The 27,785-nt window shown below is 34.2% G+C and overlaps 1 protein-coding gene and 1 long non-coding RNA gene across 15 annotated transcripts in view; one reads left to right on the top strand and one right to left on the bottom strand.

The window, feature by feature from the left end:
• LOC137487301 (uncharacterized) overlaps positions 1–27,785 on the bottom strand; it is a 133,883-nt gene that overhangs the window by 4,093 nt on the left and 102,005 nt on the right. For 2 of the 14 annotated variants that reach the window (XR_015945055.1, XM_087287577.1), the window contains exons 5-9: positions 14,566–14,653; positions 14,287–14,434; positions 2,819–2,936; positions 2,667–2,749; positions 2,526–2,569 (exon numbers count right to left, since the gene is read on the bottom strand). The exons of 7 other annotated variants lie outside the window; for them this stretch is intronic. Coding sequence is in view for 1 of the 7 variants with exons in the window: in XM_087287577.1 (XP_087143703.1) it covers positions 2,526–2,538 (13 nt within the window). In the remaining 6 variants the exon portion in view is untranslated. Of the gene's footprint in view, positions 1–2,525; positions 2,570–2,666; positions 2,750–2,818; positions 2,937–3,247; positions 3,420–13,719; positions 14,435–14,565; positions 14,654–27,785 lie in introns of those variants that run through there. 5 more of the 14 variants (XR_015511836.1, XR_015511833.1, XR_015511834.1 and 2 more) reach the window with 5 other exon arrangements.
• LOC147833424 (uncharacterized) lies at positions 7,112–12,152 on the top strand. Its single transcript, XR_015511887.1, has 2 exons — positions 7,112–7,559; positions 10,653–12,152. It is a non-coding gene; the product is annotated as an uncharacterized LOC147833424 (long non-coding RNA).

The raw sequence follows: 27,785 nt of genomic DNA, 5'->3' as shown, positions 1-27,785 counted from the left end.
TCCATATATGTGGACTCGTGGTCTGAATTTACATAAAACTCTTTCCTGAATGTTTTTGAATGCATATATAACATAGCAACATGACTACCAGAGAGTAAAAACAAAATTTTTCCCCCATTTCTGAAAGTTCAGAATAGGGTTTGGGACATTTCATATGCTGAAAACAGTTGCAGGATGACACTGTATGTCTGTAACAAAATATAAAACATTCAAAGTATTTTAAATAGCCACTTCTCCCTTTAAGTAATCGTTACAGAACTCCTATTAGTAAACCAAATCAGTTTAAACTTTCATTCATCCCCTCAGCTGTAACGTTTTTGAATTTAGGGTAGAATTTTGTATTGTATTATGTGCTTTGAGTATTATGTGTGACATGCGTGTATGCTGCAACCAAATCGCCTTCGGGAAATGTATAAAGACTACTTGACTGACTGATGATGATGGACATTCAGACAGCAGTAACGTCACCCCTCAACTGCAAAACGTTTCTCTACAGACAGTGATAACCCAGATGAGAAATTCTACAACAGAAATCAACTAAAGCTAATGAGTCCCTGTCATCTGAGTCGCTTTGCTGATCTTTAAACTCCCGCTTTAATCAGCTGTGGTTTTCTTTCTGTCCAATGACAGTGCGCGTTTCATACAAGCGAAAGAGGGTTTAGCTCAACTTGAAGTGAAAGTTGATTTTGGTGCTTGACTGGTTGCAATTTGTTGATTGAATGAACAGCAGGCAGCAAAAGAAAAGAAAAGCAAGTGGCAAATAGAGAGAAAAGCATGTCAAACATACTTGACCGTTGTGATGGTACGAGCCATTCTATAGCAGTTCCCCTGCTATTAAAAGGTCAGGGCACTATAAATAAAGACATTTTGCACCACACTGCTAATACGATTTTTGCCATACGCTTATTTCACGCAGTCACCATTTTGAAGAACCAAAGCGAGGCTGCAGTGGGAAGAAACCCAGAAGTATAAGACCAGAACTGTAAACATTGCATTGACAACACAAACCTCAAGCTGTTGCTGATATTTCAAAATGCAGAAATAGTGTGTAAACATCATCATTCAGTGAGTTTAATGTAACCCATTAAAAGCAGATTAGGCATCAAACAACATCACAGTTTCTTTAAGAGTAACACACTCAAGAACTCCTAGACTTCAGTTCATGGCAGCAGGTAAACACTGTGGGGGCTTGCCTGCTTCAGCCTATGTAACACGGTGAGTTGACAGGTGGGCAAATCGAAGCTGGTTTTTAATAAAACAAATATAATCTGCATATAATAAATAATATTGGTAAAGATATTTGCGTATTGCTGCACATCCTGTGTGTATTAAGCAATGTTTAAGCAATACGCACAACTGACTCGCTCTGCGCTGAACTTTAGACCTCCTCTCAGCTGGTCTATTGAACAGTTTAGTTCCTCAAAATAGCAACGTGCCAACAATGCGCCTCAGCACACCTCCTTTTTTAGAGCAGTACGCAAATGTATTTGCTATTTAAACAGCGTGCTGCAAAACGTCAAAATGTCCAGCTGAAACTAGCAAACAACAGTTGCATCACACCTTAAACCGGGTGTATGACAGGGCCCAGACACACGAACACTGAAGCGTGAAGCAGCCACGAAGATCATTCGAGTCATCAAGTGGATCCCTCATCTGTGTTTGCACTCAGTAAACAGCGGTGGGTGAACTGATGACCTTCACGGCCAGTCATTTCTGTTTTATTAACTCGAGTTTGATAAATGGCATCTAAAATGTGTTTGGGAAAGGTTAGCTAACTAGTGCCATTTTCCTTAACTTAGCTGAAAATGAGCTCTGACATCCCTTTTTATTTTCACTGTTCATTCAGAACGGACCTTTGGGTCACTCAGAAGGCAGTGAAATGATAAATTTGTGTCACGTTCTCTTCCCTGATAAGATATACAGCCAAGTGCACAACGTTCCTAGTAACTCCAAGCAATACTTCTGGATTTCTTCCCATTTTCTTCCTATTCGATTTCACTTTTAAAAATGCCGGTCGCGTCAAATCCCTCTACTCTTGCAGATTTTGAGATTAGGGAGCAATAAGAAAATTGTGTCTGAAACACTGCCTGAGTGATCCTACAGCTATGTTTTTGGGGGCTGATGCTCCTGGTAGGGTTTGCCATGGCAAAAACGTTTTAGGTGACAGGTCAGGCTACAGGTATGTGCCAAAAAAATTGGAATAATTTGTTTTAAAAAGTTTAACTTATGTGTTATTAGTTCACAACACACAAAATGAAGTATTTCAATCCTTTGTTTCAATTTAAATGATTATGGATAAACATGAAAAAACTCAAATCCAGTATTTCACAAAATTAGCATATTTCATTTGACCAATAAAAAGGATCTTAAACACACGCTGGCCTTCTGAAAAATGTGTTAATGTACTGTATTATGTCCTCAATATGGAGGCGATCGGCCTTCAACAAGGTTGAGGTACTATTGTAGCCCAAGTTGCTTTGATATCGGCCTTCAGCTCGTCTGCATTTCGGGGTCTGTTCCCTCACCTTCTTCTGTCATGTTCAAGGTCCCGAAAGGTAAATAAGAATATCTGTAAATTAGTGCATGTGACATCAACAGTTCAACAGTAATACATTTGATTCACAACCTGTAATCAAAACTGCACACCTGAAGTAATTCTGACCTACACTGTTAATGCTGTAGAGGGGACTCTTTCCTCTTTTGTCTGCACCACAGATGAACAATCGGTCTTCGATCTCTGCTAACATTACTGCACAACAGAAATGACGTTGTAATTAAAGAAATCTGATCTGAAATTCCTCTTCGAAATTATTATGACCTGTTAGCTACTGTCTTTGCGTAGGGCACCAGAGTCTGTGCCTGCTTCCCCAAAGAAAGTAACCTTTAGTCTCGATTTAGGGGAAGCTTTCTTTTGACGTTGCCACTGCTGCATGCCTCTGTGTAGTTAACACAATATATTAGTGCAAACAGTTTTAATAAAGTTCAAGCAGTTTTCAGTCAATTAATTTTACGTATTTGTGAGGCTTACAGCTGCTTAAAGGTTTAGTTCACCCAAAAATTGAAATTCTGTCATTAATTATCTACAAATGAAGATATTTTGCATTTAATCCAAGAGCTTTCTAATCCTCCCATAGATAAATCGTTGAATAAAGTTATTTTTGTTTAGCTTCATATAATTATAATTGAACAACTTAAGTCACATGAACTTATTTTGACTATTGTGGCGAGTCAGAGGAAAAACACATACACAAAGCGTTGGTGTTACAAACAGGTCTCCGGAGGGTGATTTATTTATATAGTGAAGTACGTGAAATGAGATGAATATGGTGCTCTTCAGTGGATAGGTGCTCTAGTGCTCCAGGGAGAATGTGAGTTTGAGTGAGAGTTCTGGTGAAGGATCGGTCAACTGCTGGAGTCCGCTAGAGAGGAGAGACAGAGAGACACAGACATTAGCACAGGGAGTCATTAGCTGCGTTTCCACTATCGCGCCTAAAGCGAGCCAGTCAAGGCCAGTCGCGTTTCCACTGTCATTTCCGGGGCCTAATCGGGCCAAAGCAAACCTAATCGGGCTTTCTTGGGGCCAGCAGCCGGCCTTATTAGGCCCGCCAAATACCTTGGGCCAGGCCCAGTTTGGCTAATCGGGAGGACCGGGAGAATTCCCGGTGGGCCGGTCCGTTTTTTGGCCGCGAGGGCCGGTGTCCCTAGCTCCAGAATCTGTTGCTCTCAGCAGTCACACTTTTTAAATTAATTTATTTACTTACTTGACTACAGTCTTCTTATTCATTATTTTACCGCAGCTCTGCTCTGCCTACAGGTTAATGATGATATTACTGATGAGTCAGTCCTTCATATACAACAGTTGTGGTCCAGTGGTTAGCACGTTAGATTACGACGCTGCCGATCCGGGTTTGATTCTTGTCTGAGTATGTTTTTTTTTTTTTTAATTATAGTTTTATTGTTAAGACATATAATACTGTTAGGGTTTTTGAACATTTAAAGTTCTAAAGCAGCTGTTTTCTCAAAAAAAAAAAAAATTTTTTTTAAAAAAGACGTGATAGTGTAATTAGAAACTGAATTGGAAATGACCTTATTTTAATATAGTCAGTCGTGAACTGCGGTGGGCCGGTCTAAGGCTTAAAACTCCAGGGCTGAAAAAGAGTCCCACTCCGGCCCTGCCTTGGGCCAAGGAGGGCCCGCTGGGGCTTCGGGCGGAGTGAAAGGAGAGGCGGGCAGTTTTCTGGTTGCACATGAGCACATGCGCCAAACAAATAAAGAAATAAGGGAAAGAAAACATCTAGCCTTATAGTCTGGGATCTTTTTGCGTATGATCACCCTTATGTTTCCCTTTTAAAATGTAAGGCTGCTGCATAAAATAATAAAGTAGTTTAAATTTATAGTGACGTTCTTTGCTGCGTTCTCCTTTATGTTTCAATAACGCATAATAATCTTTACACCATATTAAAGACACAGCAGACAGTAAAGGTTTTCCAGAGTTTTTGTCAAGGGTAAAATGTTTGTTTGTGCGCGTTTAAATGCCTGTATGTGTGTGTGAGACCGGGCAAGAGCGCTCCTTCACAGCTCTGTTATGCCGCGAGCGGCTTTTTTCTGTATTTATTTTGGAGATAATACACAATATAAATACAACAGAAAGACATAAAACTTAACAAATTACATGCCCACTTTCATAGACTTTAAACAATATAGTGTCATATCTAGATAAAATAGCCTAAGCTATATTGAAATATAATTTAAAGAATTACAAATATCGGATATATATATATATATAAATCGCATTAAATAAATAAACCAATATAAAATAAACAAAAGCTAGCTATATGTAGGTAGCCTATATACAATACTTAAATCAAACCGTTTTAAAGCCACTTATATCCTAACTTTCATTTTACAAAGACCTGTCTGAAAAAAAAGATTTTCGATATTTTCTAAAAACAATTAACACCGGAGAAGGTTTGAAATATTATTTATAAAGTATTTGGTTGCGATGATATTAATCAAATCGCGCAAACAGAGCATTATTTGGGTGAGTGAAAGCAGAATCTTTCCTACCTTTTTTTCTGTCACTCAGTCCTGCGCAGTGCTCGCTGCTTTAAACGCATCGGGGGAAAGTCCAAACACAAAATGTGTTCTTTATCCTCAAACAACTGTTTATGTTTTTATATGATGTGGTTAAATTTATAAATGAAACTTTAAATGAAGAGCTTTAGTGAATAGCTGCCGAGCGCAACAAATATGGCTATATTTTATTAGGCTACTCGCTCTTGTGCCGGAAACACTTAACACGATGTCTATCAAAACGAGGATGTTATAAAATACATGCCATATCGAGTTATAAACGAGAATTTCTGTGGCTTTATATTATGGATGTGTGCGCTCTCTGTGTTGGGTCCCTCCGTTAGTGGCGAGAGCACTCGATGCACAATGCCAACAGTCGGTCGGCGACTAAAATGTAATGAATGGAAATACACAGGTCTGTGCGTATAGACATTTCATGTAATGCTGTACAGTAACGTGTCATTTGTTTGTTTCGGTTGTCTTCATTTTAATGGTTTCGTTTCAGGATGATTCTATGGTGTGCTTTATCTGCCTGTCCTGATTCCCACTGAAGTGGGCGGGTTGTGTGACGTTTGATTCGGGGACGTTCTGTGGGCGGTGTTTGCGTGACGCGCTATGAGTGAAGAAGATTTTATTCTCTCTGTATGAAGTATTTTCTAAGTGTAAAGCAGTTAATTTTCTCTTCACAAAATGTATGTAGTGTTTGCAGCAAACATGCCAGCCTGTGTTAAAAATACAGTGATATGTCTGTGTAAGATGAGTATGCCTGCACAGGAGCAACACTAGGAGAAGGCTGAGTGACTGATTGTGTAGAATAACTGAATATGTAAAGCACTGATTATTTATGTTAAATACTTGTATGAAGCTATATGTGTCAGAAGTTAGAATGAGTAACATATTATCAAGTTATTATCCTATCATGACAATGTATGTAAACACTTAGTTCCTTTGCATAAGTTGCATCTATAATTTGCTGACATAGACCTGTAACATCTCTGTTGACATGAGCTAGTGGGCTGAGAGCCAAGAATAGCAGGACCCCTTAGACTAGAAAACCTATTCAAAAATGGTCAAAAGTTAAAAAGAGACACATAGGGGTGTGTCAAAAACATAAATAAAGGAGAAGTAGCAGGAGAGACTTTGGAAGGTGTCCAGGAGAGACTTCAGAATGCTCTGGGGTCTGCTCTGCTCTTTCTCGGCTTTATTATGGAGAATAAAGTCTATTTTCTGATATTCAAAACCTCTGGTCTGATAATTTGTAATTGATGAGAAGTCAATATTTACGACAAATGGCGCCCGCACGTGCGGCTGGAAAGAGATAGACGGGTGACACTGGACATGCTGAGGCTTGGAGGAAAAACACAAATATGTGGCCACGATAAAAAACGGTAAGCAATTTTCGCTAATACGTTTGTGTTTTTTCTACCAAGGACCTGCTTGTAACGGTAAAAAGTCACTTGAACTGTTTCTCCAGCTATAAAGAACTACAAGTAAAACTAAAAAAGTAAAAGTAAAGATATAAAAGGAAAACAATGGGGTTTTGAATACCAGAAGAAAATAACAATTTGCATGCAAATGATCTGTGTTTTCCTAAGAGGGCCTTGACGGATAGGATAAACGTTAACTAGTAACTGTTACTCATGTTTGGGAAATTTTTTAATGATGAAGATTATGCCTAGAGCATTTTTAAGTTTTAAAAGGAAGTTCTTAAAGTGTGGTGACAGTTAAGAGATTAAAGCAGATTAATAAAGTAGAGAGAAGCGCGCAAAGACCTCGGAGTACCCGTTCTGTTTTAATAATGATAAATATTATTATTCAGGAGGCTGGGGGAAAAAAGGCAAGAATCCTGTGAAATGCTATTTTTACTGAAGAACAGTAAAGACGGGAGCAGAAGTAACAGGTCACTCAAGAGGAGTGTAGTGGAGAATTCTGTGGTTATAGCTCTAAGGTTAGAGGCTGCTCGGACAGGTCACTCAAGAGGAGTGAGGTGTATTTATGTAATTGTAAGTAGTTGTGTATTTGTCTATGTTGCTGGGGTGCTTAGAAGCTATCACCTTTGATCTAGAGAGACTAGAATAGAGGTGAGGTTCAGGTTACACAGTGTAAGAGATGAGGTTAGGACGAGTGAGAAGTATGATTGTGTTTAGAAGTATGTTTGCAATAAGAGTGAGTTTAAAAGAATTATCGTTTTATATTATAATATAAAAGAAGGACTGCATATGTTGTGTGATTTTATGAACAATAAGATAGAGAGTGATGCAGTTGAGGGAAGATATTGTGATACAGAGGAGGTTTAAGCCTCATAAAATTTATTGAGATCATATTGCATTTGAAAGACACAGACTAAAAACAAGAATATACGAGTTAAACATTTTTCTGAATAATCTCTGTGTGTTTGAAGTGTTTTTAAGTATGAACTATAGGCAGAGAGGGGACTGAAATTCCTGACATGTCGACAGTCTGGAAGAAGGTCTGCTTCAGGAGTGGTAAGAATCTGTCTATTTTAAGAACAAAAGTTTCACAGGACAGATAGAAGCTAAAGAGTAAAGATATATTATAAGGTATTAAATAAATAGAAATATAAAGTAATGAATAAGATAAATGAAATAAGAAAATATACATGATAGAATAAGATTTAATAAATAAAAAGTGTTAATAAAAATGCAACTAGAAGCTATACTAATAAATATTAAGAAATAAAAAATTGAAGCATGGAAATAACTACATATGGAGATTAATAGTTATATTGATCAGGAAAAAAATTAAGTTATATTGATAAAAAAAAAGATATGTTAATAATTTGAGTAAATAAAGAATTAGAAGAAAAAACTTTAATGAATATTGATTAATTGAAGAGTTAATGATCAAATGTTTAAGGAAAATAAGCTTAAAAAAATGAATTAGGAAAATCTAAGAGACAAAAATGCTAATTTTTGAAAAGGAAAAGAAGCATAGGAAAATGGAGAAAAAAGAAGTCCAAACATTGTTTAATAGAATTAAAAGAGAAGATGTTTAAAAATATATATTATAAAGTAATATAAGATAAAAATTAGAAAAAACAGCAACATTTTGAAGAAAACAAGATTTGGCTTTAAAAGATAAAATTATGTTTAAGTGCAATAAAAAATTGTTGTGGAGTAAGTTGACTGTTGTCATCTGTTTTAAAGTCAGCTACAGGCTGTCATCTGAGCCAACAGCTATTTGTAGTAAAAGCAGTGAGTCAGATGTAAAGCATAGACACTGAGGAGAAATGAAAGAACATAATAGTGAGTTCAAAAATTATATAGTTAATATTTTATGTACTTAAAAGGTAATTGAGAATTAAAAATTGCATTTCAGATAGGAAAAATGCTTAAAGTAAACAAACATGGGGAGTTAAAATAGTACTATGAACTTGAAGCTATTGCAGTAAGGATTTTGAACAGGTATATTAGACATTAGGCCACCATATAGTACTGTTGAATTAAAACAGGTATGGAAATGTTAGAGAAATTAAAATAGTGTAAGATGTAATGTAACTAGTGAGGAAACACTAGAATAAGATTAGGAAAAATAAGTGAAGCACAATCTGAAGCCAAAGAAATTAATTATAAGAACATTTAACAAATAGAAAATTAAGCATATTTACATATGATAAAAATGATTGAGAATGAAAAATAATTAGAGAAAATAAGTTGTTAAACTACAAAAGGAGTCTTTATTTGATGAATGAAAAAATGGAAAAAAAAAAATATATATATATATTTTATTAAGTCATGAGCTAAATTCTATATATATTAATTAAGAAGACATAGGGATGAACTTTGGGGGACTGTAGTCTTGTACCTACCAGACATCTCTGAGTACACTGGCAAATGGAAAGGTGTTTGAAAAACACAATGAGCAAAATGGCTGTTGACACTTGTGACATGCTACAGCAGTGATGCAGGCACTGCATACTCAGGTTTTACTGAGGACTGAAAAAGCTACATTTTAAGATGAAACTTTAAATGTGTATTGTTAAATAATATATTATGATGAATGTTAAATAATTTAGGTTTAAGTTTCAATTGGTTTAATCAAAAAGTTCCTTAAACATAGAATGATAAATTACAATGCAGCAGACTAACTAAAGAAAAAGAAAAAGCTTTTGATAAGGCAATAATATCTAAGCATAATATTATTGTGAATGACCTAAATCAAGATTGGATATTGAAAACTGGAAAAATTCAAATCTAGAAAAATTATTTATAGTTAAAGAGAAGATTGAAACAACAATTTTAATGAATTCATAGGACATGATAAGGTCAAAAAGTAACAGTTCTAAATTACTATAAGAAAAATTGAAAGAGAAAAGTGTTTAAGAAAAAGATATTGTTTCACATGAAAACATATGTGAAAAATAATTTGAAAAAAAATATTAAGGAATAATAGTTAAAACAGAGCAAAGAGAAATTTACAAAACATACAGTAAGTTTTAGTCAGCTGATAAAAAAGTGCATCAAAATTGTATGAACAACTAGTTTAATGAGAATGCCTTAAGAAATAAATGTTAGCCAAAAGACAGTACCATAAATTAGGACGAAAAAGGAATTAATATATAGCTCTGAAAATTGATTAGTAAAAGAAAGAAGTGTCAAATTCCAACTAAATGATTGTCATTACAGGACTGAGATGCAGATAAAATCAGCCAGCATAGTCAGGGTTAAAATTAAATCAGATGTAGATTTGCCCATAAAGAAAACCACTAAATGCTGAAATAGGTATTAAACACTATTGAAAAGTTTGTGTAAAAATAGGAGCACTAATAGAAACATCTAGATAATGTAATATGCAATCTGTCCTAGACATTTCTATTTAAATTTAAAGTAGTAATAAATTATAAGTAACTAATAATATTTAATTGAAGTTAATTTGATAGTTAAAATAAATGGTTAATCAAGACAGATAAAAGACGCTTAATGTTTAGGTTATGATTTAAGAAAATCAATAAGAAAAGATTTTCCAGCTGAAGTTAATATTGTATGTAAAGATATGTTCTTTTGGATGGTAAATATTTTAAGTGGTTTGGTTTCTATTGAGTTTATTTTAGGTAACTACCAGAGGAGGGTAGAAACTTATTTGTACTCGTGTAGCTTGGTGAATAGCATATACTGTATACACCAGAATGCATAAAGGGTTATAATAAGGGAGAAGATCATAGTATGGACACTGTCACAATATGTGGATGATTGAATTATCTACAGCTTCACAGAGCTCTAGTTTAATTAAAAGACTTGAGTGGAGACCATTGCTCCAAACAGTGAGATGATGACTGTTTTTGGTGTTGACTAGATAGAGAATTATTCTGTAAACAAGCACTGTTAAGAAACTATGATGAGTAGATGATTGGAGTAATACTAGAAGCAAATTATGAAGCAGGAACAGTTATTACATCTGTGACAAGAGAAGTATTTCCTAAATTTCGAAATGCCTTCAGAAATAAGTTCATAATGGGTTTGCATTCATGAAGTTAATGAATGATCAATAAATAAAAACATCTAAAGAAGTATGAAAAATTATGAATAAAGCAAAAGAGAGAATAATTGTATTATGCTCAGTTACCAGAAATGGCTGAAAGAGGTGAAGATGATCCATCAAGACCAACGCTCAATGAAATATTTGAAAATAATAAACTTAATGGGATTAATGTGTTTACAAGTGCATTGGTGAGTGATGGCATGGAAACTGACAGAAACAAGCATCTAACACCGCATCGCATGAACTGCTATTGGGTCGACCCTTGAAAGAAACCTTGCAAGAAACCGCATGACCCTTGCAAGAAACCACATGAAACTTTGCATAAAACCTGGCATATAATCTCACATATAACCATGCACATAACCTCTTGGAATGGTTTGCAAAGATGTCTAATGCAGTAGGGACTTTTATGAAGAAACAAATAATTGCCATGTGCAAAGCGATATCTGTGCAGGAAACCAGAAAGGAGCCATGTGAGAGAGCAGAGATATAAGGTCCAATTGGTCCAGCTGATCGAGTCTATCTGTGGATGCTCTGGAGAGCTCAGGAGGAAAGGACCATATCTGGATGAGGGCAAATCCAACAGCTGCCAAAGTGGATGCCATTGATGAGGTACCAATGCCTCAAAGGAGCGAAAGGGAACAACTCCAGCAAGGGAAAGCTGACTGGAAACAGAGGAGCCTGAATATTCCAAAGCTCTAAACTACTAAGTGCCACGTGTGGAAGCAAGAGTTTATCAGAACAAAGAAAAGAGTGATTCTGATAATGTGCCTGAATACCACATACAGAAGTGTCACAAATCAAGGGATGATGAATGCACAACTGCAGATTCCAGAACTCAGACTCTCAACCACACATCTCCATTAACATCTATTAAAGTCAAGTGAAGATGCTGATAGCTCAGAAGAAGAGAAACAAGGATGAGGAAAGATCAAGATCAACATTTGATGCTTTTTACGTTTGCATATTGATTTTGTTTGCATATTGCTTTCATGGTACCTATATATAATATCACTTCAGTATATTCTACATGAGTGTGAACACTAGCAGCTAGCACTGAACCAACTGAATACTTATGCTTAAAACATTGTTGTCTTTGATGTGTTAAGAGAAAAAGAGAGTACAGTCTTTTACTTCCTTCAAATCAAAAGAGAAAGGGGAGATGTTTGGCTGGACTTCTGTCAAAGTACAGTGGCATAATCTAGTCAATTGATAACAGCTATGTGGCTAATTTCAGACACTAGATAGAGGTAATTAAGAGAACTGGATTATGAAATTGCACTTTGGGGTTAAAAGACAATAATATTAAGACTAAAGTCTTAAGAGGAGGGATTGAAGAAGATTTTATTCTCTCTGTATGAAGTATTTTCTAAGTGTAAAGCAGTTAATTTTCTCTTCACAAAATGTATGTAGTGTTTGCAGCAAACATGCCAGCCTGTGTTAAAAATACAGTGATATGTCTGTGTAAGATGAGTATGCCTGCACAGGAGCAACACAGAGACTTCAGAATGCTCTGGGGTCTGCTCTGCTCTTTCTCGGCTTTATTATGGAGAATAAAGTCTATTTTCTGATATTCAAAACCTCTGGTCTGATAATTTGTAATTGATGAGAAGTCAATATTTACGACATGAGCTACTAGCCCGACAGTGGAAACGCGACATGATTTCGGTCTCATTTCTCAACCTCCCGGGCTATTGGCCCGGCCCGGCCCGGCCCGATTAAAGCCCTGGCTCGCACTGGCCCGATAGTGGAAATGCGGCTATTGAGTGAAATGAAGCTCGTCTTCCTTGTGTTTGGGGATGGCTTATACGAGTGTCTGCTGATGAGCTCCAGCTGGGATCGATCCGTGCTGATTAAGTGACAGCTGGGGTGAATCCGGGACCAAGGCGACGTGGCATCAGCATACTCGCCACTAGGATTGGGTACCGAAACCTGCTAGGTAACCGATACGTACCATTATTAAATCAGCGTATGAATTTCAGTGCCTAATTTTGGTGCTGCAGCAAGGACGTTACGCCTGTTTCACACCACAAGCGAAAGTAGCGCATGAGCAGCGCGTACGGAGAGCAGAAGCAGCACACAGCCGTTTGCCTTTCACACCAGCTGCGTCTGCAGCGCGCAGCTCTCCGGCAGCTGCTGCAGAGATCAATCTATCTCTATGTCTATTCTATCTAGTTATGAACAGCTCTCGGGTGGAATAACTTGAGTGAACATAAAACAAAGCCGAGTAAAACTTTCTTCCTCAGTTTCAGCAGCACAGCACAGCACACAGCGAGCTCACATCATCCAGCATGCGTGTCGAACTACACTACCCACAATACACTTCGCTATGGACTACAACTCCCGTAAATAGCTAGTCTTAAATCGACCACTCCCCTCTCCTGCAACACTAGCGTGCAACTTAAGCAAAACTGATACTAAAATTGTTTTACATTTGGTTTTGTAGTTCGGGCCTAAATAAATGTTTGTTGCAGTTTTTTATCGTTTTAAGTTCATTTGAATGACTATATATAAATCAGTTGATATTTTTAACGCATTTATTGAGTAAAATTGCTACTTTTTACTGTCATTCAATGTGTTTAGGTCATTATTAATGCACGAAATAAACAATAAAAAATAGCACTTATTATTACTCCAGAATAATTATTTTTTAGGAAACAGTGTAAACACTTTCAGAAACATTATTGTAAATGAATGGGAGGGCAAAATAAATCGACTTCAGCTGTAGGCCTGTTAAAGTTTACAGGTGCAGCAATGTGCCTTGATGTACTTGAATGCTAGAAATGTGTTCTCCAACACCCGTATAACGTTACTTGTCAAATAAATAAACAAGGAAGATTATTTTGAGTTTAAGTTATTTAATTATCTTGTTTATGAAGACTGCAGAGTGATGCATGAACAAAAATGACTATGAATAATGTTAAGTATTTTGTGATATATATGTTAAAATGTGCTCCTAAAAGTACGTGGCCCCTGCCCGCCCCCACAGGTTAATAGTAAGCTAATGTAATTTCATAATGCAAATCTTAAATTCATGCTCACCAACAAATGATCAAAGGAAATGTATTAATGTAATACAGTATGAATTTATGTTTACTTTAAACTGTAATCATATTGTTCTGTTAAAATTATTTTTAAAAATATTTTGTCAAATAAAATTATTTTGTAGAGTCATCCACCATCATTTTGGGGCTAAAAAGTATCGATTCAGGCACCGTTTTGGCACCGGTATCGTTTTAAAAGTATCGATTAGGCACCGGTATCGAAAAAACCCAAACGATGCCCAACCCTACTCGCCACATTATGTTTTTGGTTCCTTTCGGGGCATTGATAAATGCTTATCCAGTAAATCTATGGGAGGATCAGAAAGCTCTTGGATTAAGTCCAAATGATCTTTATTTGTGTTCTGAAGATAAACAAAGATCTTATGGGTTTGGAACAACATTAGGGTAATTAATGACAGAATTTTCATTTTTTGGTGAACTAATCTTTTAGGATCAACTGAAATTACTCAACAGTTTTCTTCAGAAAAATGAGCATGTCTGCTTTTTCAGGAGACAGACAAGCCCGCTCCTGGCTGATAATGTCCCCAGCAGTGGAAAATGTACGCTCTGAGGTTGTGGATGATGCTTGCATGCAAAGATACCTTGATGCCAATTCTGAAAGCATTGGCAGAGTGTCATTTATGTCCCACCACCAGGTTACTGGACTTACTGAGGACAGTGTAGACGGAAGCAGTCTGTACTTATTTATTATCTCTATATCTCCTCTGTAGTGCTGCTGACGCTGGTCTGCATTCTTGCTTCAATTGCCATGTCCTCCACAGCAAACAGCTCCTCAAGGCAGAAAGCTTTGGAATCTTCTATTAACAAATGAGTAAAGAAATAAAGACAAATATAAAACTATATAAAAAATAAATTCAAACAAGTTAATTTTCTTCTGAATTAAATAAAATTAAATAGGAAAAAATAGGATTTCTTTATATTTTCTTACTAGTGCTGTTGTTGCAGATGCACTGTCTTCATCAGAGATGTCATTTCGGTTACCTGCTAAGTGCCTGTTCTATCTGCTCAGTCGGAGTCTATATTCAATAAAAAACTAGGTCACACTGAAGAAGATTTCTATTCTCTCTGTATGAAGTATTTTCTAAGTGTAAAGCAGTTAATTTTCTCTTCTCAAAATGTATGTAGTGTTTGCAGCAAACATGCCAGCCTGTGTTAAAAATACAGTGATATGTCTGTGTAAGATGAGTATGCCTGCACAGGAGCAACACTAGGAGAAGGCTGAGTGACTGATTGTGTAGAATAACTGAATATGTAAAGCACTGATTATTTATGTTAAATACTTGTATGAAGCTATATGTGTCAGAAGTTAGAATGAGTAACATATTATCAAGTTATTATCCTATCATGACAATGTATGTAAACACTTAGTTCCTTTGCATAAGTTGCATCTATACTTTGCTGACATAGACCTGTAACATCTCTGTTGACATGAGCTAGTGGGCTGAGAGCCAAGAATAGCAGGACCCCTTAGACTAAAAACCTATTCAAAAATGGTCAAGAGTTAAAAAGAGACTTAGGGGTGTGTCAAATAATCCTGTATAAAAATTGTAACAAACACACTGAAACTTTAGAAGGTGCAGGAGAGACTTTGGAAGGTGTCCAGGAGAGACTTCAGAATGCTCTGGGGTCTGCTCTGCTCTTTCTCGGCTTTATTATGGAGAAGAAAGTCTATTTTCTGATATTCAAAACCTCTGGTCTGATAATTTGTAATTAATGAGAAGTCAATATTTACCACAAATGGCGCCCAACGTGGGGCTGGACAGAGACGAACGGGTGACACTGGACATGCTGGGGCTTGGAGGAAAAACACAAATATGTGGCCACGATAAAAAACGGTAAGCAATTTTAAGCTTATACGTTTGTGTTTTTTCTACCAAGGACCTGCTTGTAACGGTAAAAAAGTCACTTGAACTGTTTCTCCAGCTATAACGAACTACAAGTAAAACTAAAAAAGTAAAAGTAAAGATAAAAGGAAAACAAAGGGGTTTTGAATACCAGGAGAAAATAACAATTTGCATGCAAATGATCTGTGTTTTCCTAAGAGGGCCTTGACGGATAGGATAAACGTTAACTAGTAACTGTTACTCATGTTTGGGAAATTTTTTAATATTATGAAGAATATGCATAGAGCATTTTTAAGGTTTAAGAGGAAGTTCTTAAAGTGTGGTGACAGTTAATAAGTTAAAACAGATTAAGGTATAGAGAGAAGCGCGCAAAGACCTCGGAGTACCCGTTCTGTTTTAATAATGATAAATATTATTATTCAGGAGGCTGGGGGAAAAAAGGCACAAATCCTGTGAAATGCTATTTTTACTGAAGAACAGTAAAGACGGGAGCAGAAGTAACAGGTCACTCAAGAGGAGTGTAGTGGAGAATTCTGTGGTTATAGCTCTAAGGTTAGAGGCTGCTCGGACAGGTCACTCAAGAGGAGTGAGGTGTATTTATGTAATTGTAAGTAGTTGTGTATTTGTCTATGTTGCTGGGGTGCTTAGAAGCCTTCAACTTTGATCTAGAGAGACTAGAATAGAGGTGAGGTTCAGGTTACACAGTGTAAGAGATGAGTTAGACTGAGTGAGAAGTATGATTGTGCTTAAAAGTATGTTTGCAATAAGAGTGAGTTTAAAAGAATTATCGTTTTATATTATAATATAAAAGAAGGATTGCATATGTTGTGTGATTTAAGAACAATAAGATAGAGAGTGATGCAGTTTAGGGAAGAGATTGTGATACAGAGGAGGTTTAAGCCTAATAAAGTTAATTGAGATCATATTGCATTTGAAAGACACAGACTAAAAAGAAGAATATAGTTAAACATTTTTCTGAATAATCTCTGTGTGTTTGAAGTGTTTTTAAGTATGAACTATAGGCAGAGAGGGGACTGAAATTCCTGACATGTCGACAGTCTGGAAGAAGGTCTGCTTCAGGAGTGGTAAGAATCTGTCTATTTTAAGAACAAAAGTTTCACAGGACAGATAGAAGCTAAAGAGTAAAGATATATTATAAGGTATTAAATAAATAGAAATATTATAAAGTAATGAATAAGATAAATGAAATAAGAAAATATTAATGATAGAATAAGATTTAATAAATAAAAAGTGTTAATAAAAATGCAACTGGAAGTTAGACTAATAAATATTAAGAAATTCAAAAATTGAAGCATGGAAATAACTACATATGGAGATTAATAGTTATATTGATCAGGAAATAAATTTACTAAATCAGTATGAATAAAAATAGATAAGTTGATGATTTGAGTAAATAAAGAATTAGAAGAGAAAACTTTAATAAATATGGATTAATTGAAGAGTTAATGATCAAATGTTTAAGGAAAATAAGTTTAAAGAAAAATGAATTAGGAAAATCTAAGAGACAAAAATGCTAATTTTTAAAAAGGGAAAAGAAGCATAGGAAAATGGAGAAAATAGAAGTCCAAACTTTGTTTAATAGAATAAAAAGAGAAGATGTTTAATATATATATATATATATATATATATATATATATATATATATATATATATATATATATATATATATATATATATATATATATATATATATTAAACAGATAAAATAAAAATTAGAAAAAAAAACAGTAACATTTAAAAGAAACTAAGATTTGGCTTTAAAAGATAAAATTATGTTTAAGTGCAATGAAAAAAATTGTTGTGGAGTAAGTTGACTGTTGTCATTTGTTTTAAAGTCAGCTACAGGCTGTCATCTGAGACAACAGCTATTTGTAGTAAAAGCAGCGAGTCAGATGTAAAGCATAGACACTGAGGAGAAATGAAAGAACATAATAGTGAGTTCAAAAATTATATAGTTCATATTTTATGTACTTAAAAGGTAATTGAGAATTAAAAATTGCATTTCAGATAGGAAAAATGCTTAAAGTAAACAAACATGTAGAGGTAAAATAGTACTATGAACTTGAAGCTATTGCAGTAAGGATTTTGAACAGGTATATTAGACATTAGGCCACCATATAGTACTGTTGAATTAAAACAGGTATGGAAATGTTAGAGAAATTAAAATAGTGTAAGATGTAATGTAACTAGTGAGGAAAAACTAGAATAAGATTAGGAAAAATAAGTGAAGCACAATCTAAAGCCAAAGAAATTAATTATAAGAACATTTAACAAATAGAAAATTAAGCATATTTACATATGATAAAAATGATTGAGAATTAGAAAAAATAAGTTGTTAAACAGCAAACAAAAATAGATAAATAAATTAATTAATTAAAAAAAATTGGATAAAAGGAGTCTTTATTTGATGAAGGAAAAAATGGGAAAAAAAATAATTTATTAAGTCATGAGCTAAATTCTATATATATTAATTAAGAGGACGTATGGATGAACTTTGGGGGACTGTAGTCTCGTACCTACCAGACATCTCTGAGTATACTGGCAAATGGAAAGGTGTGTGAAAAAACACAAAGCAAAATGGCTGTGGACACTTTTGACATGAACTTTTTGCCCAGGATTTACTGAGGACTGAAAAAGCTACATTTGTTCAGAGACATTCAAAAGAGACACTAACAAGAGACTGATGAACTGATCAAAAAGAAAAAACTCTCCACCAGAACTTTACATCAGCTGAGTCAAAGAAAGAAGCCAGCCCAAAGAGAGAGGGGGAAACACTGTGCCCTGATATGAAGGAAGTTCAGGACAACATAGAAAAGACTGTTGCACCAATCTGGAGCTAGTTGTCTCAGGTTGCGAGGGGGGATAGCCTGACAGTCCATCTCAAAGTAGCTCCTAGTCCAAATTACGTTCAAGCATTACAGAAGGAAAATTAAGAACAAAAGTTTAGCTACCCATTCTTGTATCAAATCAGACTCCTGTCAATTTTAGAGAAATTATTATCATGCAAATTTGTAAAAAAAAAAAAAAAAAAAAAGTGTTATAAGGTAATTTTAAGGTGAAACTTTAAATGATGAAATTATATATTATGATGAATGGTAAATAATTTGAGTTTAAGTTTCAGTAGGCTTAATAAAAGTTCCTTAAACATAGAAGGATAAATTACAATGCAGGGTGGTGACTAAAGAAAAAGCTTTTGCTAAGGCAATACATAATTTGGAGAATAAATAAGAATGGAACTAAGTATTTAAGTTCAAATCAAGTAAAGGAAAATCTTAACATAATTGTATTGTGAATGGCCTAAATCAATATTGGATAGTGAAAACTGGAAAAATTCAAATCTAGAAAAATGATTTATAGTTAAAGGAAAGATTGAAATAACAATTTGAAATAAATTCATAGGACATAAGGTCAGAAAGTAACAGTTCTAAATTGCTATGAGAAAAATTGAAAGAGAACAGTGTTTAAGAAAAAGATAATATTTTACATGAAAACATATGTGAAAAATAATTAGAAAAAAAATTAAGGAATAATAATTAAAACAGAGAGAAATTTACAAAGCATACAGTAAGTTTTAGCCAGCTGATAAAAAAGTGCATCAAAATTGTATAAACAACTAGTTTAATGGGAGTGCCTTAGGAAATAATTATGAGCCAAAAGAAAATAACTCAAAGATAAAAAAGAAATTAATATATATATATCAGAAAATAAATTAGTAAAGGAAAGAAGTGTCAAATTCCAACTAAATGATTGTCATTACAGGACTGAGATGCAGATGAAATCAGCCAGCACAGTGAGGGTTCAAATTAAATCAGATGTAGATCTGCCCAGAAAGAAAAAACACTAGATGCAGAAATAGGTATTAAACACTATTGAAAAGTTTGTGTAAAAATAGGAGCATTAATAGAAACATTGACTGTAATATACAATCTGTCCTAGACATTTCTATTTAAATTTAAAGTAGTAATAAATGTATAAATGACTAATAATTTTTGATGGAATCTAAAGGCAATAATTACATATGAAGACAAAACAAGATTATGTTTAGGTTATGATTTAAGAAAATCAATAGGAGAAGATTTTCCAGCTGAAGTTTATATTGTATGTGAAGATACAGTAGGTGAGAGTTCAAAGTGGCTATTAACGCCGCGGCTTGTACCGCCGCCGTTTGAAATAGGTGCCGCTCTGTTTTTAGTGTATGACCGCAGTTTGTGAATGAGCCGCCAGGGGGCGCAAAGGGACGGGATGCGAACGGACAGAAATAGCCCATACAGCTACTGTGCTTGTAAATGATATTAAACAATAAGTCAAAGCATTATAATTCCTTCATTAATCATTTAAAATTTGTTAACACGCTTTATTGTAAACTTTTTAAGTGCAAAGAGGATTCGTTTTGGAAAATAGAATTGAAGAAGTAAAAGACAACTAAAATGAAAGCACAAACATTTAGTACAAATAAGTAGTCTTAAATAAATAAATAAATAAATAAATAAATAAAGCAGCCTAAATATAGAAAGATGTTCAGTGTTTGCTATTTTGATAGGACTAAGACAAGACATTTTCATTTATGTTTTATTTCTGTTTTTATTTCCATTTTCGTTGTTGATTATATTTTACTATCTCATTTATGTCTCAACAATTGTACATAAACGAATAATAAACGAATAATGAAAATAAATGAATAATGAAAATAGGCCTAAATAAATTATTTATTTAAAGACATTGCCGTACAGTACGTGAAACACTGAGAAAAATAAATTGACCTACCTTAAGCAGATCACTAAAAGTATAATAAAAATATTTTTATATATTATATATATTTATATATTATTTTATTTTTAATAATTTAGTTTCAGTTCTGTTCAGTTTTTTTTTTTTGCTTTTTTTTTTCAAAACGTCAATGTTCTCCTGTAAAGTAGCTATAACTGTTGTTTTGGTTTTTTTTTTTTTTTTTTTTTACTTATGGCTCAGTATGTTTTGTATTTTAACTTCATATTCAGTCACCTTGCATATGTGTGTGAAATATAATGCCGCATAACCGCGGAAAAAGAAGAAAAAGCTGTCAAAGGTTAGAGCTAATTCATCAAAATTAGCTATATTAAAATACAGCATTTATGTTAATACTGGCAGAGTGTGAACAAACTCAAGGCTAAGATATGCGCTTGCCTTTTAATGCATTTGCGGCCTTTTTATAGGCTACAGGCAACTATGTATAATAATGTTTTTTTTTTCTTTTTTTTTGTATGGTAAAGGACAATGCACATTATGTTATTGATGTAAACTTAGGCTAAAACTTACCATTGATAAACGTGACCTACCTCAAGCAGATCACTTAAAGTATAAAAAAAATAAAGTAGGCTATATGTATATATATATATATATATTCTTAATAAACTTCACAGCCACAAATATAAAAAACACAACTTGTATTAAAACTGGGCGAGGATTAGAAAGAATACGATGCTTGTTATATAATTTAAATTTTTAATCCAATTTCTGCAAGCACATTTTTTCATTCGCTACTCTGCCAGAAACTTTGCCGCCGGAGAGCACCTCAATAATGTAAACATTTGTTTAAAGATGGAGCGCAAGATGTGCCGAGTGGCAACATGTGAAGAACGATGGCAAAGCTAAGTGTGATTATTGTAATAAACTAAGTTATAAAGCAGAGTCCCGACCAACAGGACTAAGCATATGCGGTTGGCTCATTCTTCACGAATATAGAATTAAAATAATGGCGCGTTAGGTTCACAAAGCAGCGCATTCTCTCCGCCTCATCGTTTAACCAGCGGGACACGCTGCTGAAGCAGGAGAGACACTCCGTCATTCATAATCTTAGCTGATGTATCGGAGTCGAATGAATATCAAAGAGGAATTTTCTTTTAACAGTCCCGATATGTTTAATCTTTTTATTTATTTTTTTTTCGTGTCATTTCTCTTCAGCAAATTATATATATTTTTAAAGCTGCTTGATTCTTTTAAAACCGAAAGCAGAGCCCGTGGTGTTTTTCCATAAGATACTCCTTTATGAATGTTTTAATTTTTTATTAAAGTCTTTAATGTGCTTTTTGATAGTTTTATTTTATTTCAAGCAGCATCTAAATGCGAATTTATCCTCAAAACTTGGCATGAGAGCGATGCAAGTCATGTGTGGCATAATTGCCTTTTTTCCCTGCGCGTGCGAGATCAATTTCTGATATTTTTGCAACTATAATGAAAGCATAAACATTCAGTACAAATAAGTAGTCTTAAATAAATAAATAAATAAATAAATAAATAAATAAATAAATGAATAAAGCTGTCTTTTAACCTAAATATAGAGAGATGTTCAGTGTTTGCTATTTTGACAGGACTAAGACAAGACTTTTTCATTTATGTTTTTATTTCTGTTTTACTTACATTTTCGTTGTTGTATATAGTTTACTATCTCATTTTATGTCTCAACAATTGTAGATAATAATAAACGAATAATGAAAATTAATGAATAATGAAAATAGGCCTAGATATATTATTTATTTAAAGACATTGCCGACATTGAGCTTAAGTTGAATGCAGCTTCATCAAAAGCAAAAAATAAATAAATAAATAAATTGACCTATTTTAAGCAGATTATAATAAAAATATTTTTTGCCGCAGGACATAAATTAAGTCTAGCAGGTTTATTTTTTAATAATTTAGTTTCAGTTCAGTTTTTTTTTTTTTTTTCAAAACGTCAATGTTCTCCTTTAAAGTAGCTATAACTGTTGTTTTGTTTTGTTTTTTTACTTAATGGCTCAGTATGTTTTGTATTTGAATTTCAATTTCAGTCACCTTGCATATGCGTGTGAAATATAATGCAAGCATAACCGCTGAAAAAGAAGAAAAAGCTGTCAGTTAGAGCTAATTCATCGAAATAAGCTATATTAAAATACAGCATGCATGTTAATACAGGCAGAATGTGAACAAACTCAAGGTACGGCTAATATGCGCTTGCTTTTTAATGCATTTAAAAAGATTTGCGGCCATTTTATAGGCTACAGGCTATGGTGTATAACAATGTTTTTTTTTTTTATTTGCATGGTAAAGGACAATGCACATTGATTTGAAACTTTTAATTGCATTTTTATGTCCTGTAAATAATAAAAGTTGAATCAGATTAATAAAATCGAATCTGAATACCTGCAAACGGGGCCACGGTTACTTTTTTTTCACTGACTGGCATGACTGGCAAACGCGTCAGAAAAAAAACTGCTGAATCTCTGCAAATATTTGGTTAACTTATAAAACAAATGTATGGTTTAGTGATGTTGGTAATGAATAAAAAATTGCAAAGCAGAATTATTAAAGTTATTATTTCATTGATCTGAACATAACCATTTATAGTATAATTACTAACCCGTCGTCTAAAATATTAAAATAATAGTCTATTATTTTATTCGTGGCTAGAGCTTGATTAAATTGATTAACAAGCCATGTGCTTTTGTTTGTTTGTTCTCGGTACTGGGTATACGCAAAACATTTTCTAAAATGTCAAGCAGTATTTGTCTATAGCTTTAATTAATTCAAAATATTAAAAATAACAATAATAAAATTATAAAAATACAAAGATAAATAGAGCAGCATTTTGCTAATTATAATAGTCCTTTATATTTATATACATGTGTTTTTGCATATTCGTTATTTCACTTGATGCATTCGTTATTTAATGTTTGAATACTGAAATAAAAAGCCATCGTTTAAAAGGTTATTTCACCATCAAAATGTAGCCTGTTATATGTATCATTAAGGTTTTATATAAAACTGCTGTGCAGTGTAAATGGGACCTTAATACAGTTTAAAGCGAAGTTGTCTGTAAGGATGATGGGCATGGCATGTCTATTGTTGTGGCTCGCGTTGTGAATATTAGAAAATAACTGTCGGGTGAAGGCTTTATGGTCGTGCGGAATTGTCTGCTGCTGTCATGGCTCAGCAGGCAACACCCTATTCAGCTAGGCTATGTTCGGTGTTTTTATGTACAAATTCGTTTTGGCGAATGCTAGAGCGTAATACAGATATTTTAAATAACAAGTAGTTCAGTCCAGAAGTTGCTGTGCATAGAAACATTCATTTTCATAAGGCCCCATATTTAATGCGGTTTGGTTTTAAAACGCATAGGTTTTGCTACGGTTACACCATCCGTCCTCGGGAGTTTTGGATTTTGTGTAACCATGTTTGTGGAAAACACTTGAGGGTGGAGACATACCCCTTCCCCCATCTCATAACCAAAAGCTTGTCTTTCAGGTGTTAATGGGCATCAGTGAGACCGAAATCATGTCGCATTTCCACTGTCGGTCTATAGCTCGCATCGCGTAACGCAAACCCAGCCCCCAGAACGTCCCCCGACTGTTGGAATCGTGCATCCGTTAATAACTCGGTAGAAAATGTATTTTATAACATCCTCATTTAGACACAGTCAAACATTCAGCCCAAATGCACTGGAGAGACCTGAAACGTGTTCCCAAAAATGTTCTGTTTGCACAATTTGATTATTATCATCATATCCAAATACTTTATAAATAATATTCTAAACCTTCTCTGGTGTTTATTGTTTTTAGAAAATATCTAAAATCTTTTAAAAGAAAATATCTTGTAAAATAAAAGTTTGATTTGGCTTTAACGGTTTTATTTATGTAGGCTATATAGGCCTACCTAAACTGTTATAGCTTGATTTTGCTTGTTTTATATTGGTTTATTTATTTAATGCGATTTTATTATATCCGATAATGTAATTCTTTAAATTATATTTCAATGTGGCTGAGGCTTATCAAGATATGACACTTGTTTTGAGTCTACAAAAGGTAATTTGTAAAGTTTTATGTCTTTCTGTTGTATTCATATGGTGTATTATCTGCAAAATAAATAACAAAAAGAAAGAAGCCGCTAGCAGCATCAACAGAGCTGTGAAGAGAGCGCTCTTTTGCTCGGTCTCTCATACACAACCTTTATGTCTGCTGTGTCTTTGTGTAGATTATTATGCGTTATTGAAACATCAAGGGAGACGCAGCAAAATCACTTATACATTAAAATTGTATTATTCTATGCAACAGCCTTACATTTAAAACGGAAACATAAGGGCGATTATAAGCAAAAAGACCTCAGCCTATAAGTCTAGATGTTTTCTTTTCCTTTTTTATTTATTTGTTTATGTGTTTGGCACATGTGTGCGATAGAAAAACTAGTGTAATTACGGCAAGCCATCTTTCCCAGACTCGGGGCAAATTCCGCCTTTCCTTTTACTCCGTCCCGAAGCCCCAGCTGGCCCTCCTGCCATCCACTGCGTAAAACATATGCTGGATAAGTTGACGGTTCATTCCGCTGTGGCGATCACAGACTAATAAAGGGACTAAACCGAAAAAAAAATAATGAATGATGAATGAATGAATAAATTAATAATAATAAAATAAAAATATGGTAATAATAAACACAAATGCCGCGTAAGCGGCCTTTTTTATTTTTAGAGATGGTACATTTGAATTGCCTTCAAATGATGGATCTGCGACAGAGAAACTAGGGGTTTTGGGGGACATGCATCACTATATCCTTTTTTCCCCAAACTGTGCATAGTTCAGCTGCAAGTTACTGTACGTCTTTTTTTGAAAAAGCACCCCATGTCCGCTAGTGCCGCGCGCCTCTTTCTCTGGGCAAAAATGAGTTGATTTTTAAAATAATAAATATATAGATTAATTAAATTTTCAGCAAAAGAGACATTTATTTCATATTTCACTATGCATTTCATCTGATCTTTATAGCTTAATTAAACACATATTGTCAAAACCCACACATAGGCCTATTGTATGAAAATGAAAAGGGCATTTTTTGTTATTATTAGACTATTATTTGTTATTTGTTGCCTAGGCTATTTTCACATTTGAGGTGCTTTATTGGCATGACAAGTAACTGTACATTCGTTTTGCCAAAGCAGTGCGCGTCTCACAAACAAGACAGTGCAAAAAGGGCAGTAGTGAAAACAAATATGAAAATAACATATAATAAAAAAAGATTAATAAAAATAAAAATAGAATAAAAAAAATAATAATAAAAATAGATTTTTGATAACATTAAACAGGATAAAGGTAATAATAGTAGCCTATTATCAAAAGTAAGTCCACATAAAGAGTTCCAGTATTTGTGTGTTGGAGACAGGAGCGGGTATTGTTGGGTGAACACACAGCAGCACACACACTCCCCCAGTAAGATGGGTTCTGTTCGACAGGGACTCAAAGTTGTTTTGTATGTGTTGGATTATCGGGTAGAATTTCTCCCGGATCTCGGAGTATTTAGTGCACTCAGTTAGGATATGCAGCTCCGTCTCAATCAGCTGCTGAGGGCACAGCCGCTTCTCCACCGGCAGCCATGTTTTTTTTGTGCCGGCCCGTCTTTACGGCTAGCTGATGTCCGCTGCCCGCTTCTAACATGTTAGAAAATACTGCAAATCAAGCTGTCGGTATCTCCCCGCGGTTGAAATTGTTCGTTATTCGGAAAAAAAGAAGAATAAATATCAGCGCGCAGTAGTTGCTTTCTAGATCATTTTAGGCCTATATTCAGCTGTTTTAATCTTGCAATTCTGATAATTAGAGATAATGTCTGTTTTTATCAACTTGTCTGTCATTTATTTCTCATTTGCTACTTATTTTATTAATTTGTTGATGTTATTAGTCGCTTTTTAGGTGCTGCTATGAATAAAATAAAACTATTAAAAAGCACATTAAAGACTACTCATAAATTAAAACATTCATAAAGGAGTATCTTATGAAAAAACACCAATTACCGGGGTCTGCTTTTGGTTTTAAAAGAATCAAGCAGCTTTAAAAATATAATTTGCTGAAGAGAAATGACAGGGAAAAAAAGATTGAACATATCGGGACTGTTAAAAGAACATTCCTCTTTGAATTATTCTTTCGAGTCCGACACATCAGCTAAGATTATGAACGACGGAGTGTCTCTCCTGCTTCAGTGGCGTGTCCAGCTGGTTATAAACGAGGAGGCGGAGAGAATGCGCTGCTTAGTTACGGCTCGATATATTTAAATAAAAACTAACAACGAGTTGCTTATAACGCTCAAAAAGTTAAACTCAAATGCACAACCCTTGTTGGTTGCACCTGCGGGATGCACAATGAACCTAACGCGCCATAATTTTAATTCTATATTCGTGAAGAATGAGCCAACCGCATATGCTTAGTCCTGTTGGTCGGGACTCTGCTTTATAACTTATTAGTTTATTACAATAATCACACTTAGCTTTGCCATCGTTCTTCACCACATAGCCACTCAACACATCTTGCGGTCCATCTTTAATGTTTAGATTATTGAAGGTGCTATTGACGTTTTGAGAAAAAAATTAATAGTACTGAAACTAAATTATTGAAAATAAACTTGCGGGAGTTCATTTATGTCCTGCGGCAACATTATTTTTATTACACTTTAAGTGATCTGCTTGAGGTAGGTCACGTTTATCAATGGTAAGTTTTAGCCTAAGTTTACATCAATAACATAATGTGCATTGTCCTTTACCATACAAAAAAAAAAAAAAAACCATTATTATACACCAGTTGCCTGTAGCCTATAAAAAGGCTGCAAATATTTTTAAATGCATTAAAAGGCAAGCACATAGCTTAGCCTTAGTTTGTTCACACTCTGCCTGTATTAACATAAATGCTGTATTTTAATATAGCTAATTTTGATTAATTAGCTTTAACTGACAGCCTTTTCTTCTTTTTCCGCGGTTATGCGGCATTATATTTCACACGCATATGCAAGGTGACTGAATATGAAATTAAAATACAAAACATACTGAGCCATTAAGTAAAAAAACAAAACAAAACAACAGTTATACTTTAAAGCAGAACATTGACGTTTTGAAACAAAAAACGGAACTGAAACTAAATTATTAAAAATAAACCTGCCAGACTTAATTTATGTCCTATTTTCATTATTCATTTATTTTCATTATTCGTTTATTATTATTATGTACTATAATTGAAACATAAAATGAGATCGTAATTATAATCAACAACGAAAATGTAAATAAAAACGTAAATTAAAAATATAAATGAACATGTCTAGTCTTAGTTCTATCAAAACAGCAAACACTACATCTCTCTATATTTAGACTAAAAGACTGCTTTATTTATTTATTTATTTATTTATTTATTTAAGACTAATTATTTGTACTGAATTTTTGTGCTTTCATTTTAGTTGTCTTTCATTTCTTCAATTCTATTTTCCAAAACGAATCCTCTTTGCACTTAATAAGTTTACAATAAACCAG

The sequence above is a fragment of the Danio rerio genome, chromosome 16 (assembly GCF_052040795.2).
Source record: "Danio rerio strain M-AB ecotype USA chromosome 16, GRCz13ab, whole genome shotgun sequence".
In the NCBI taxonomy this organism is placed as follows: Eukaryota; Metazoa; Chordata; class Actinopteri; order Cypriniformes; family Danionidae; genus Danio; species Danio rerio.
This window is presented reverse-complemented; position numbering and strand designations above follow the sequence as displayed.